We start from the raw sequence: 15074 nt of genomic DNA on the forward strand, positions 1-15074 counted from the left end.
GCTAAACCATTCCAGGAAAATGAATCCCATGCAATAACAGAGCTGCCAGAACCCTCATTTACTCTGGTGTTTCCATTATTTTTGCCAGTTACCTGTACATACCTTTGTCAACAGAGAAGGACATATTCAACAACTAGAGACATTCAATAAACATATGCATTAATTTATAGACATATACCGAGATGCACATATTCAAAGTTCATACACAGGCACACACATTAGTGAGTGAGTCGATCCTAAGCTACCCTAGATTGAATCCAGGGGACTGACACAAGGTATTGTGTTGGCTGTGTTGACAGATTGCTATGACTCTGTTATGGGTCTGGTTTCTATGCTGTGTGCTACTGCTAATGCATTCCTAACTGACTGGCACACAGAGCAGAGAGTGGTGGACGATGGTCAGACTGGTGATTATAGCTAAGTGTGCAGTCCTCTCCGCTCTGCTCCTCTCTACTCAGCTCCTCTCCTCTCCACTCAGCTCCTCTCCTCTCTGCTCCTCTCTACTCAGCTCCTCTCCTCTCCACTCAGTTCCTCTCCTCTCCGCTCCTCTCCACTAAGCTCAGTTCCTCTCCACTCAGCTCCTCTCCACTCCTCTCAGCTCAGCTCCTCTCCTCTCAGCTCCTCTCCTCTCCACTCAGCTCCTCTCCACTCAGCTCCTCTCCTCTCAGCTCCACTCCTCTCCGCTCAGCTCCTCTCAGCTCAGCCCCTCTCCGCTCCTCTGTTCTCCTGTCCTGTCATGTCCTCTCCTCTCCACCACAGATCCTGCTGTTCTTTTTAGGCTGTTTAGCTTCTTACCACCTGTGTCTCAGCATGGGTCCCTAAGAATGTGTCGCCATGCTGTTTGCTGCCTGTCACTGTGTGTGTGTGTGTGTGTGTGTGTGTGTGTGTGTGTGTGTGTGTGTGTGTGTGTGTGTGTGTGTGTGTGTGTGTGTGTGTGTGTGTGTGTGTGTGTGTGTGTGTGTGTGTGTGTGTGTGTGTGTGTGTGTGTGTGTGTGTGTGTGTGTGTGTGTGTGTGTGTGTGCGTGCGTGCGTGCGTGCGTGCGTGCGTGCGTGCGTGCGTGTGTGTGTGTGTGTGTGTGTGTGTGTGTGCGTGCGTGCGTGCGTGCGTGCGTGTGCGTGCGTGCGTGTGTGTCAGGGCCACAGTACGCTCACGCATGAGTAGATCCTGTGCAATGTGTGTGTGTGTGTGTGTGTGTCCACTGACCCACCTCACTACAGGATGCCACCGCACGGTGGAGAGGTGTGAGCCACATACTGTCTTTGGCGTTGACCCGCGCCCCTAGAGAGAGATAGAGAGAGAAAGAGAGAGGGATAGATAGATAGATAGATAGATAGATAGATAGATAGATAGATAGATAGATAGATAGAGAGAGAGAGAGAGAGAGAGAGAGAGAGAGAGAGAGAGAGAGAGAGAGAGAGATCATCCTTAGCTCTGGCATCTTCCCCAATATTTGGAACCAAGGACTGATCACCCCAATCCACAAAAGTGTAGACAAATTTGACCCCAATAACTACCGTGGAATATGCGTCAACAGTAACCTTGGGAAAATCCTCTGCATTATCATTAACAGCAGACTCGTACATTTCCTCAATGAAAACAATGTACTGAACAAATGTCAAATTGGCTTTTTACCAAATTACCGTACAACAGACCATGTATTCACCCTGCACACCCTAATTGACAACCAAACAAACCAAAACAAAGGCAAAGTCTTCTCATGCTTTGTTGATTTCAAAAAAGCCTTCGACTCAATTTGGCATGAGGGTCTGCTATACAAACTGATGGAAAGTGGTGTTGGGGGTAAAACATACGACATTATAAAATCCATGTACACAAACAACAAGTGTGCGGTTAAAATTGGCAAAAACACACACATTTCTTCACACAGGGTCGTGGGGTGAGACAGGGATGCAGCTTAAGCCCCACCCTCTTCAACATATATATCAACGAATTGGCACGGGCACTAGAAAAGTCTACAGTACCCGGCCTCACCCTACTAGAATCCGAAGTCAAATGTCTGCTGATGATCTGGTGCTTCTGTCACCAACCAAGGAGGGCCTACAGCAGCACCTAGATCTTATGCACAGATTCTGTCAAACCTGGGACCTGACATCAAATGTCAGTAAGACCAAAATAATGGTGTTCCAAAAAAGGTCCAGTCACCAGGACCACAAATACAAATTCCATCTAGACACTGTTGCCATAGAGCACACAAAAAACTATACATACCTTGGCCTAAATATCAGCGCCACAGGTAACTTCCACAAAGCTGTGAACGATCTGAGAGACAAGGCAAGAAGGGCATTCTATGCCATCAAAAGGAACATAAATTTCAACATACCAATTAGGATTTGGCTAAAAATACTTGAATCAGTCATAGAGCCCATTGCCCTTTATGGTTGTGAGGTCTGGGGTCCGCTCACCAACCAAGACTTCACAAAATGGGACAAACACCAAATTGAGACTCTGCACGCAGAATTCTGCAAAAATATCCTCCGTGTTCAACGTAGAACACCAAATAATGCATGCAGAGCAGAATTAGGCCGATACCCACTAATTATCAAAATCCAGAAAAGAGACGTTAAATTCTATAACCACCTAAAAGGAAGCGATTCCCAAACCTTCCATAACAAAGCCATCACCTACAGAGAGATGAACCTGGAGAAGAGTCCCCTAAGCAAGCTGGTCCTAGGGCTCTGTTCACAAACACAAACTCACCCTACAGAGCCCCAGGACAGCAGCACAATTAGACCCAACCAAATCATGAGAAAACAAAAAGATAATTACTTGACACATTGGAAAGAATTAACAAAAAAACTGAGCAAACTAGAATGCTATTTGGCCCTACACAGAGAGTACACAGCGGCCTAATACCTGACCACTGTGACTGACCCAAAATTAAGGAAAGCTTTGACTATGTACAGACTCAGTGAGCATAGCCGTGCTCTTGAGAAAGGCCGCCGTAGGCAGACATGGCTCTCAAGAGAAGACAGGCTATGTGCTCACTGCCCACAAAATGAGGTGGAAACTGAGCTGCACTTCCTAACCTCCTGCCCAATGTATGACCATATTAGAGAGACATATTTCCCTCAGATTACACAGATCCACAAAGAATTCGAAAACAAATCCAATTTTGATAAACTCCCATATCTACTGGGTGAAATTCCACAGTGTGCCATCACAGCAGCAAGATTTGTGACCTGTTGCCACGAGAAAAGGGCAACCAGTGAAGAACAAACACCATTGTAAATACAACCCATATTTATGCTTATTTATTTTATTTTGTGTCCTTTATTAACCATTTGTACATTGTTAAAACACTGTATATATATAATATGACATTTGCAATGTCTTTATTGTTTTGAAACTTCTGTATGTGTAATGTTTACTGTTAATTTTTATTGTTTACTTCACTTTATATATTATCTACCTCACTTGCTTTGGCAATGTTAACACGTTTCCCATGCCAATAAAGCCCTTGAATTGAATTGAATTGAATTGAATTGAATTGAATTGAATTGAGAGAGAGAGAGAGAGAGAGAGAGAGAGAGAGAGAGAGAGAGAGAGAGAGAGAGAGAGAGAGAGAGAGAGAGAGAGAGAGATAGATAGATAGATAGATAGATAGATAGATAGATAGATAGATAGATAGATAGATAGATAGATAGATAGATAGATAGATAGATAGATAGATAGATAGATAGATAGATAGATAGATAGATAGATAGATAGATAGGTAGGTAGGTAGGTAGGTAGATAGATAGATAGATAGATAGATAGATAGATAGATAGATAGATAGATAGATAGATAGATAGATAGATAGAGAGATAGATAGATAGATAGATAGATAGATAGATAGATAGATAGATAGATAGATAGATAGATAGATCATCTGGCATTAGCAGGGAGGTAGTGAGAGTAAAAAGACACATTGTCCAAGCAATCTGTGATAAAAGCTACTTTCTACTATCTATTTAAACTGCATTGTGTTATTATAGCTAAGGCTGTAAAGCAGGGGGATAGAGTGTGAGGAGAAAGATGGGGAGGGTTGGTTTACCGGAGAGGATAAGAAGCTCAGTGATCTCAGCATCACCCAGGAAGGCTGCAGCATGGAGCGGGGTGCGCTTCTCTGCATCCTGACAGAGAGAGAGAGAGTTACAGGCAGCCTTCGTAGGGTTACACTATATATTTGATATGTGTGTGTGTGCATCATCCAGGAGCACGGGTACTTTTCAATTTAAACAACTGAAGTCAGATTATTTTAGGCAAGAGGCAACCGAGTTAGATAGAGTTATAATAAGAGCCCAACCCAACCCCACTGAACAAAAATATAAACGCAACATGTAAAGTGATGGTCCCATGTTTCATGAGCTGAAATAAAAGATCCCAGAAATGTTTCATACACACAAAAAGCTTATTTCTCTGTTTGCATCCCTGTTAGTGTGCATTTCTCATTTGCCAAGATAATCCATCGCCCTGACATATCAAGAAGCTGATTAATATCAGGAAGCTGATTAAACAGCATGATCATCCCGAGTGGCACAGTGTTCTAAGGCACTGCATCTCAGAGCTAGAGGTGTCACTACAGACACCCTGGTTCGATTCCAGGCTGTGTCACACCCGGCCTTGATTGGGAGTCCCATAGGGCGGTGCACAATTGGCCCAGCGTTGTCTGGGTTTGGCCTGTGTAGGCCGTCATTGTAAATAAGAATTTGTTCGTAACTGACTTGCCTAGTTAAATAAAGGTTAAATATTTATTTTTATTTTTATAATAATTACACAGGTGCACCTTGTGCTGGGGGAAATAAAAGGCAACTCTAAAATGTGCAGTTTTGTCACACAACACAATGCCACAGATGTCTCAAGGGAGGGTGCAATTGACATGTTGACTGCAGGAATGTCCACGAGAGCTGTTGCCAGATCATTGAATGTTCATTTCTCTACCACAAGCCAACTCCAACATCGTTTTAGAGAATTTGACAGTAGATCCAACTGGCCTCACAACCGCAGAACACGTTTATGGCGTTGTGTGGGCGAGCGGTTTGCTGATGTCAACGTTGTGAACAGAGTGCCCCATTGTGGCTGTGTGGCTATGGTATGGGCAGGCATAAGCTACGGACAGCGACCACAATTGCATTATATCGATAGCAATTTAAATGCACAGAAATACCATGATGAGATCCTGAGGCCTATTATGAGGCCCATTTTTAAGGTATCTGTGACTCATATCTGTATTCCTTGTCTTGTGAAATCCATAGATTAGGGCCTAATGAATTTATTTAAATTGACTGATTTCCTCATATGAACTGTAACTCAATAAAATCTTTGTTCAGTATACAATGGCGGAGGCCATGAATAGGACAGTTAGCTTGTAGTGGACACAGAGCTGGCCAGGCAGCGAAGAGGATCTAACAGTCAGCATCCTATGGGATGAGCTAAGCCTATGGCTACTGGCTGTGTTACAGCACTGTGCCAAAACATCCATTGTCCCTGTGGCCACTTGCCAGTTAGCACGCAAAACAACCCCTCAAATCCATCTGGCCCAGCCCTCCACTGACTCTCAAACAAAAAACACATCGAAACTGGACAAAGACAAAGTTTTCATAGTAGTGCTTCTTATAGCAGCCAACAGCCCATAGAAGAGACTAAACACCCAGGAAAGAGAATGAGGGTTGGGATCAGCCTATGTCCTGTTCTGCTGGAGCAGCTAACAATATCCCTGTGCTGTTGTAAATAAATACTGGTTTGAGCTTTTTCCCATACTGACCCCTGGCCCACACAGGAAGTGCACAGAGAGAGGAAATAGTAGGACTGTTTTATTCAGCATTTCCTCTGCTCTGGAGCATGAAAGTATGTGAATGGAACATGTCTGGTGGTCTTACCAGAGCGTTGATGTCTTCCGATTTGTAGATGAGCATGCGTATCTCCTCAGGGTCTCCATTGAAGACGGCCTGGACCAGAGGAGGCTGAGGAGGAGACAGAGAGAAGAGAAAGGGTCAGAGCCTTGGGGTCGTTCACTAATCCTCTTCTATAGATCCAAGGTCGTTCCCTAATCCTCCTCTATAGATCCAAGGTCGTTCCCTAATCCTCCACTATAGATCCAAGGTGGTTCCCTAATCCTCCTCTATAGATCCAAGGTGGTTCCCTAATCCTCCTCTATAGATCCAAGGTGGTTCCTTAATCGGTCAACCGATTAATCGGAATGGCCGATTAATTAGGGCCGATTTCAAGTCTTCATAACAATCGGAAATCGGTAATTTTGGACGCCGATTTTGCCGTTTTTTTTTTTTTACACCTTTATTTAACCTTTATTTAACAAGGCTAGTCTGTTAAGAACACATTCTTACTTACAATGACGGCCTAGGAACAGTGGGTTAACTGCCTTGTTCAGGGGCAGAACGACAGATTTTTACCTGGTCAGCTCAGGGATTCAATCTTGCAACCTTCCGGTTACTAGTCCAACGCTCTAACCACCTGCCTCACGAGGATCCTGCCTGTTACGCGAATGCAGTAAGAAGCCAAGGTAAGTTTGCTAGCTAGCATTAAACTTATCTTATAAAAAACAATCATAATCACTAGTTATAACTACACATGGTTGATGATATTACTAGTGTATCTAGCGTGTCCTGCGTTGCATATAATCGATGTAGTGTGCATTCGCGAAAAAGGACTGTCGTTGCTCCAAAGTATACCTAACCATAAACACCAATGCCTTTCTTAAAATCAATACACAGAAGTATGTATTTTTAAACCTGCATATTTAGCTAAAATAAATCCAGGTTAGCAGGCAATATTAACCAGGTGAAATTGTGTCACTTCTCTTGCGTTCATTGCACGAAGAGTCAGGGTATATGCAACAGTTTGGGCCGCCTGGCTCATTGCGAACTAATTAGCCAGAATTTTATCTAATTATGACATACATTGACGGTTGTGCAATGTAACAGGAATATTTAGACTGATGGATGCCATCTGTTAGATAAAATACGTAACGGTTCCGTATTTCACTGAAAGAATAAATGTTTTGTTTTCGAGGTGATAGTTTCCGGATTCGACCATATTAATGACCAAAGGCTCGTATTTCTGTGTGTTATTATGTTATAATTAAGTCTATGATTTGATAGAGCAGTCTGACTGAGCGATGGTAGGCAGCAGCAGGCTCGTAATTATTCATTCAAACAGCACTTTTGTGCGTTTTGCCAGCAGCTCTGCTGTATCAATACAAGCCTATCAACTCCCGAGATTAGGCTGGTGTAACCGATGTGAAATGGCTAGCTAGTTAGCGGGGTGCGCGCTAATAGCGTTTCAAACGTCACTCGCTCTGAGACTTGGAGTAGATGTTCCCCTTGCTCTGCATGGGTAACGCTGCTTCGAGGGTGGCTGTTGTCGATGTGTTCCTGGTTCGAGCCCAGGTAGGAGCGAGGAGAGGGACGGAAGCTATACTGTTGCACTGGCAATACTAAAGTGCCTATAAGAACATCCAATAGTCAAAGGTATATGAAATACAAATGGTATAGAGAGAAATAGTCCTATAATTCCTATAATAACTACAACCTAAAACTTCTTACCTTGGAATATTGAAGACTCATGTTAAAAGGAACCACCAGCTTTCATATGTTCTCATGTTCTGAGCAAGGAACTTAAACGTTAGCTTTTTTACATGGCACATATTACACTTTTACTTTCTTCTCCAACACTTTGTTTTTGCATTATTTAAACCAAATTGAACATGTTTCATTATTTATTTGAGGAAAAATTTATTTTATTGATGTAATTATATTAATTTAAAATAAGTATTCATACAGTATTGTTGTAATTGTCATTATTACAAATACATTTTTTTTTTAAATCGGCCTATTAATCAGTAGCGGGTTTTTTTTGTCCTCCAATAATCGGTATCGGCTTTGAAAAAAAATCATAATCGGTCGACCTCTACTAAATACTGATCAAGCCTATCTTCAATAGGTGTCTAAACAGTCACCCTGAAATAAAGCTCAAGGTATCAGATTTATCAGCTGTGTGTGTGAACAAGGATAAAGGAGGAAATAGGGGAGAGGTCCTTCACATGGAATTAGAGCATTGCCAGCATGAGCAGCTGTTTGACCCTTCACTCTGGTTAAAAAAGCTGGAGAAGTGAGTGACTGTGAGTGAGACTCACTGTAAGCCTACATGTGGTAAAGGCCTAGTGCTGTAGTTAAGACTGTTGTGGATGTATTTACACAGAAGGAAATAAAGTCCTCCAACTCTACAAGGGAACAGCACAGCAGCATGTAAACATTCATCTTAGTCTTAGTGTAGTGAGTGAAGTTACAGTGCTCTCTCCAGTCTCTCTCACAGACCTAAATAAAGGTCCAGGACATCGCTGGCACGCAGGCACAAATGATCTTTGTCAATCAGTACTAGGCCTTAGATCAGCAGGGTCAGTCAGCTTTCTGAGAAACACACTGCACTGACTGGTTATGACATGAGGGTAGACAGGCCGACTATAATGAGTCTGGTCATGTCCCTGTTCCAATACTTCTAAAATGGATCCTTCCACCCTTCCAGTTTTTGATTGGTGATAGCAATCACCTCACAGAAGGGAGGAAAGAAGGGTGCCTTGTAAAAGTATTTTAAAAGGACCTACCTAGCAGGTGAGACATGGTTCTGAGAGCGAAACAGACTGGGGTCATGGCAAGAAGAGATACAGCTTTTGTCAAATTATTGTCAAAAGTATTTTTTTTTTAATTGGCATTTCTAGCTAACCCTTACGCTAATTATCCTTATCTGCTGCGTAAATTCTCCGAACCTGCTACGAAAAGTCAAATCTGACAAAAGCTGTATCCCAACAATGTCAAAACAACAGATTGGTCCCATATAGATGCTGTTTCTGGGTGCTGCCAAGCAGTGGCCCCTTACTATCACCATGTGATGATGACTGACAGGACAATTGTTTCGACAACCTGTCAGTTACATACAACATAAAATTCAATGACAGAGAAGAAGGCAATTGAGTCAAAGCCCTGACTCCCTATGCACCATAGAGTCAGGCCAGAACATGTTGCTGCATCTGAACTTCCTGTCCCTTCTCCACCTTACCGCCTCACTTCCTGTTACATTCTGTCACCTTCTCAGAGTTTACACGCAGAGAGGAAACCTAGCTCAGACAACATTTTCAGTTCTGCTTGTGGGCCACACACAGACTCTGACTAATCCTATAATCTGCAAAAACCTGCACACAAAATGTGTAGGCCTTTATGAAACAGCGGGTGGAGAATCAGAGGTGTGCAGGCCCTACAGCTTAACTACAGTCTAACTACATCTCAACTACAGCTTAACTACAGCTTAACTACAGCTTAACTACAGCCTAACTACAGTCTAACTACAGCTTAACTACAGTTTAACTACAGCCTAACTACACCCTAACTATAGCCTAACTACAGCTTAACTACAGTATAACTACAGCTTAACTACAGCTTAACTACAGTCTAACTACAGTCTAACAACAGATTAACTACAGTTTAACTAGTCTAACTACATCTTAACTACAGCTAACTACAGCCTAGCTACAACTTAACTAGTCTAACTACATCTTAACTACAGATTAACTACAGCCTAGCTACAGTTTAACTACAGGCTAACTACAGCTTAACAACAGCCTAACTACAGCTTTACTACAACTTAACTACAGCTTAACTACAGCCTAACTACAGCTTAACTATATCTTAACTATAGATTAACTACAGCCTAACTACAGCTTAACTACAGCCTAACTAAAGTTTAACTACAGCTTAACTACAGCTTAACTATAGCTTAGCTATAGCTTAAGTACAGCTTAACTACAGCTTAACTACAGTCTAACTACAGCTTAACTACAGCTTAACTACAGCCTAACTACAGTCCAACTACAGTCTAACTACAGCTTAACTACAGCCTAACTACAGCCTAACTACAGTCTAACTACAGCTTAACTACAGTTTAACTACAGCTTAACTATAGCTTAACTACAGCCTAACTACAGCCTAACTATAGCCTAACTACAGCTTAACTACAGTCTAACTACAGCTTAACTACAGTCTAACTACAGTCTAACTACATCTTAACTACAGCTTAACTATAGCTTAAATACAGCTTAACTACAGTCTAACTACAGCTTAACTACAGCTTAACTACAGTCTTACTACAGCTTAACTACAGTCTAACTACAGCTTAACTACATCTTAACTAGTGTAACTACATCTTAACTACAACTTAACTAGTCTAACTACAGCTTAACGACAGCCTAACTACAGTCTAACTACAGCCTAACTACAGCTTAACTACAGTCTAACTACAGTCTAACTACAGCTTAACTACAGCTTAACTAGTCTAACTACATCTTAACTACAACTTAACTAGTCTAACTACAGCTTAACTACAGTCTAACTAGATCTTAACTACAGGCTAACTACAGCCTAACTACAGCTTAACTACAACTTAACGACAGTCTAACTACAGCTTAACAACAGCCTAACTACAGCTTAACTACAACTTAACTACAGTCTAACTACAGCTTAACTACAGCCTAACTACAGTCTAACTATAGCCTAACTACAGCTTAACTACAGTCTAACTTCAGCTTAACTACAGCTTAACTACAGCCTAACTACAGTCCAACTACAGCTTAACTACAGCCTAACTATAGCTTAACTACAGTCTAACTACAGCTTAACTACAGTCTAACTACAGTCTAACTACAGCTTAACTAAATCTTAACTAGTCTAACTACATCTTAACTACAACTTAACTAGTCTAACTACAGCTTAACCACAGCCTAACTACAGCTTAACTACAGTTTAACCACAGTGGTGACTCTGCTGAAGGAGTAGTGATTTATGGGAACAGGGCTCTCCTCCACATAGATTGTTCCAGAATGTTTTCCCACCGTTTGCCACGAGCTATCCTATCCCTTACCGTCGGCAGACAGTATCGGAGCATGAGGTCTGATACTAACAGGATCAGAGACCGTTTCTATCTCAGAGCCACTTGAACTGGACAGACCACCTGCGCGGATTTTCAGTCCTTTCCTGTATTATACTGATGCTAAAAATGTTATTCTATTCTACTGAGCCATTTACTTTGTGTTAATATTCTTATCTTTTATTATTTCTTATTGTTGTTGCATTGTCCAGAAGGAATATGTAAGTAAGCATTTCATTGGATGGTGTATACCATGTGTATCCTGTACATATGACTAATAAAACCGTTTTAGCATGGGCTGTGGCATTGAGGACTTTCACCATTTTGAAGTAGTCAACTCTGTGGGACGTATTATGGGTTAAGGAAGGATCAAATAATTCCATCCAGGTCATCAGTAGGGATCAGCAAATTAATTATGCCTGTGGGCAAACATTCCATCCCTGCATGTGGCAGTAAATTACCACCTCTCACCAAACCATACCACACCACCCCACCCCTCACCAAACCATACCACACCACCACACCACACCACCCCTCACCAAACCATACCACACCACACAAACCCTCACCAAACCATACCATACCACACCACCCCTCACCACACCACACCTCACCAAACCACACCACACCACCCTCACCAAACCATACCACACCACACCACGCCTCACCAAACCATACCACACCACCGCTCACAAAACCATACCACACCACCTCTCACCACCCCACCCCTCACCACACCACCCCTCACCACACCACCCCTCACCACACTACACCACAACACCCCTCACCACTAGAGGTCGACCGATTATGATTTTTCATGCCGATGCCGATTATTGGAGGCCCAAAAACAGCCGATACCGATTAATCTGACTATTTTTCTTTTTTTTGTAATAATGACAATTACAAAAATACTGAACGAACACTTATTTTAACTTAATTTAAAACATCAATAAAATATATTTAGCCTCAAATAAATAATGAAACATGTTCAATTTGGTTTAAATAATGCAAAAACAAAGTGTTGGAGAAGAAAGTAAAAGTGCAATATGTGCCATGTAAAAAAGCTAACGTTTAAGTTCCTTGCTCAGAACATGAGAACATATGAAAGCTGGTGGTTCCTTTTAACATGAGACTTCAATATTCCAAGGTAAGAGGTTTTAGGTTGTAGTTAATATAGTATTTTTAGGACTATTTCTCTCTATACCATTTGTATTTCATATACCTTTGACTATTGGATGTTCTTATAGGAACTTTAGTATTGCCAGTGTAACAGTATAGCTTCCGTCCCTCTCCTCGCTCCTACCTGGGCTCGAACCAGGAACACATCGACAACAGCCACCCTCGAAGCAGCGTTACCCATGCAGAGCAAGGGGAACAACTACTCCAAGACTCAGAGCGAGTGACGTTTGAAACGCTATTAGCGCGCACCCCGCTAACTAGCTAGCCATTTCACATCGGTTACACCAGCCTAATCTCGGGAGTTGATAGGCTTGAAGTCATAAACAGCGCAATGCTTGAAGCACAGCGAAGAGCTGCTGGCAAAACGCACGGAAGTGCTGTTGAATGAATTCTTATGAGCCTGCTGCTGCCTACCATCGCTCAGTCAGACTGCTCTATCAAATATCAAATCATAGACTTAATTATAACATAATAACACACAGAAATACGAGCCTTAGGCCATTAATATGGTCGAATCCGGAAACTATCATTTTGAAAACAAAACGTTTATTATTTCAGTGAAATACGGAACCGTTCTGTATTTTATCTAACGGGTGGCATCCATAAGTCTAAATATCGCTGTTACATTGTACAACCTTCAATGTTATGTCATAATTACGTAAAAGTCACCACACCACCCCTCACCACACTACACCACAACAGCCCTCACCACACCACACCTCACCACCCGTCACCACACCACACCACACCACCCCTCACCACACCACACCACAACACCCTCACCACCCCACCCCACCCCTCACCACACCACAACACCCTCACCACCCATCACCACACCAACCCTCACCTCACCACCCCTCACCACATCATACCATTCCTCCAGGCAAAACAAAAATGTCTAACACTGAGCCCATTGTTGCCACAGCACAGGCACAGCACATTGCCCTCATGCTCCTCCCTCGCCCTGACTCCAAGGGCCAATGAATGTTGTCAAAACGACCCCTTGTCCAATAGGAGAGTGGCAGCTTCCTTGTCTACATTTAGAACACCATTAGGGTCAGCATCTTAAATAAACTAGTCCTGTCTAAAAGGGTCCCAATAGAACCAAGAGGGGTCGCCGGCATTTGACAAAACAAAACGGATGTCTCTCTGTTTTGCCCTCATCCTACACAAACTTCCTGTATCTGATAAAAGCTGTTTTCATTCTTTGAACTGCAAACAACACACATGCAATCATGTCACACACACACACACACACACATTCTTTTGGCTGTGATTTTACTTCCATAAAGATGCTGAATATAATAGCTGCATTGCTATTGGTGCCAGAGGGTACAGAGCAGATCTGAGTCTCCGTCCCCACAGCACAGCTCCAAAATGAGAAGCTGCTGATGCCGATGATGTCCCACTATGAATTCAATGCAGAAATAAAACCATGAGTGTGTTTTTCTCCTTCCTCTACTGTTGGTGGTGGGAGAGAAAATAAGTACAGTTTACATATAAGTAAGAAGTTTACTTACACCTTATGCAAATATATTTCAACTCAGTTTTTCACAATTCCTGACATTTAATTCTAGTAAAAATTCCCCTGTCTTAGGTCAGTTAGGATCACCACTTTATTTTAAGAATGTGAAATGTCAGAATAATAGTAGAGACAATGATTTATTTCAGCTTTTATTTCTTTCATTACATTCCCAGTGGGTCAGAAGTTTACATACACTCAATTAGATTTGGTAGCATTGCCTTTAAATTGTTTAACTTGGGTCAAACGTTTCGCGTAGCCTTCCGCAAGCTTCCCACAATAATTTGGGTGAATTTTGGCCCATTCCTCCTGACAGAGCTGGTGTAACTGAGTCAGGTTTGTCGGCCTCCTTGCTCACACACACTTTTTCAGTTCTGCCTGCAAATGTTCTATGGGTTTGAGGTCAGGGTTTTGTGATGGCCACTCCAATACCTTGACTTTGTTGTCCTTAAGCCATTTTGCCACAACTTTGGAAGTATGCTTAGGGTCATTGTCCATTTGGAAGACCCATTTGCGACCAAGCTTGAACTTCCTGACTGATGTCTTGAGATGTTGCTTCAATATATCTGCATAATATTCCCTGTCACGATGCCATCTATTTTGCACCAGCAAAGCAGCAAAGCACCCCCACAACATGATGCTGCCACCCCCGTGCTTCACGGTTGAGATGGTGTTCTTCGGCTTGCTAGCCTCCCCCTTTTACCTCCAAACATAATGATGGTCATTATGGCCAAACAGTTCTATTTTCGCTTCACCAGACCAGAGGACATTTCTCCAAAAAGTACGATCTTTGTCCCCATGTGCAGTTGCAAACCATAGTCTGGCTTTTTTATGGCGGTTCTGGAGCAGTGGCTTCTTCCTTGCTGAGCGGCCTTTCAGGTTATGTCGGTATAGGACTCATTTTACTGTGGATATAGATACTTTTGTACCTGTTCCCTCCAGCATCTTCACAAGGTCCTTTGCTGTTGTTCTGGGATTGATTTGCACTTTTCGCACCAAAATACGTTCACCTCTAGGAGACAGAACGCGTCTCCTTCCTGAGCGGTATGACGGGTGCTTGGTCCCATGTTGTTTATAATTGCAAACTATTGTTTGTACAGATGAACGTGATACCTTCAGGCGTCTGGAAATTGCTCCCAAGAATGAACCAGAATTGTGGAGGTCTTGGCTAATTTATTTTGATTATCCCATGAGAGGCACTGAGTTTGAAGGTAGACCTTGAAATACATCCACAGGTACACCTCCAATTGACTCAAATTATGTCAATTAGCCTATCAGAAGCATCTAAAGACATGACATCATTTTCCAAGCTGTTTCAAGGCAGTCAACTTAGTGTATATAAACTTCTGACCCACTGGAATTGTGATTCAGTGAATTATAAGTGAAATAATCTGTCTGTAAACAATTGTTGGAAAAATTACTTGTGTCATGCACATAGT

The 15074-nt window shown here is 42.3% G+C and overlaps 1 protein-coding gene across 50 annotated transcripts in view; it reads right to left on the bottom strand.

Moving 5' to 3' along the window:
• Positions 1–15074, bottom strand: part of LOC118386358 (serine/threonine-protein phosphatase 6 regulatory ankyrin repeat subunit B-like) — a 75271-nt gene that overhangs the window by 55243 nt on the left and 4954 nt on the right. For all 50 annotated transcript variants that reach the window (XM_052522863.1, XM_052522862.1, XM_052522858.1 and 47 more), the window contains exons 2-4: positions 5882–5965; positions 4057–4135; positions 1209–1279 (exon numbers count right to left, since the gene is read on the bottom strand). In XM_052522863.1, the coding sequence (XP_052378823.1) occupies positions 1209–1279; positions 4057–4135; positions 5882–5965 (234 nt within the window). The remainder of the gene's footprint in view (positions 1–1208; positions 1280–4056; positions 4136–5881; positions 5966–15074) is intronic.

Source organism: Oncorhynchus keta, chromosome 7, assembly GCF_023373465.1.
Source record: "Oncorhynchus keta strain PuntledgeMale-10-30-2019 chromosome 7, Oket_V2, whole genome shotgun sequence".
Taxonomy (NCBI): domain Eukaryota; kingdom Metazoa; phylum Chordata; class Actinopteri; order Salmoniformes; family Salmonidae; genus Oncorhynchus; species Oncorhynchus keta.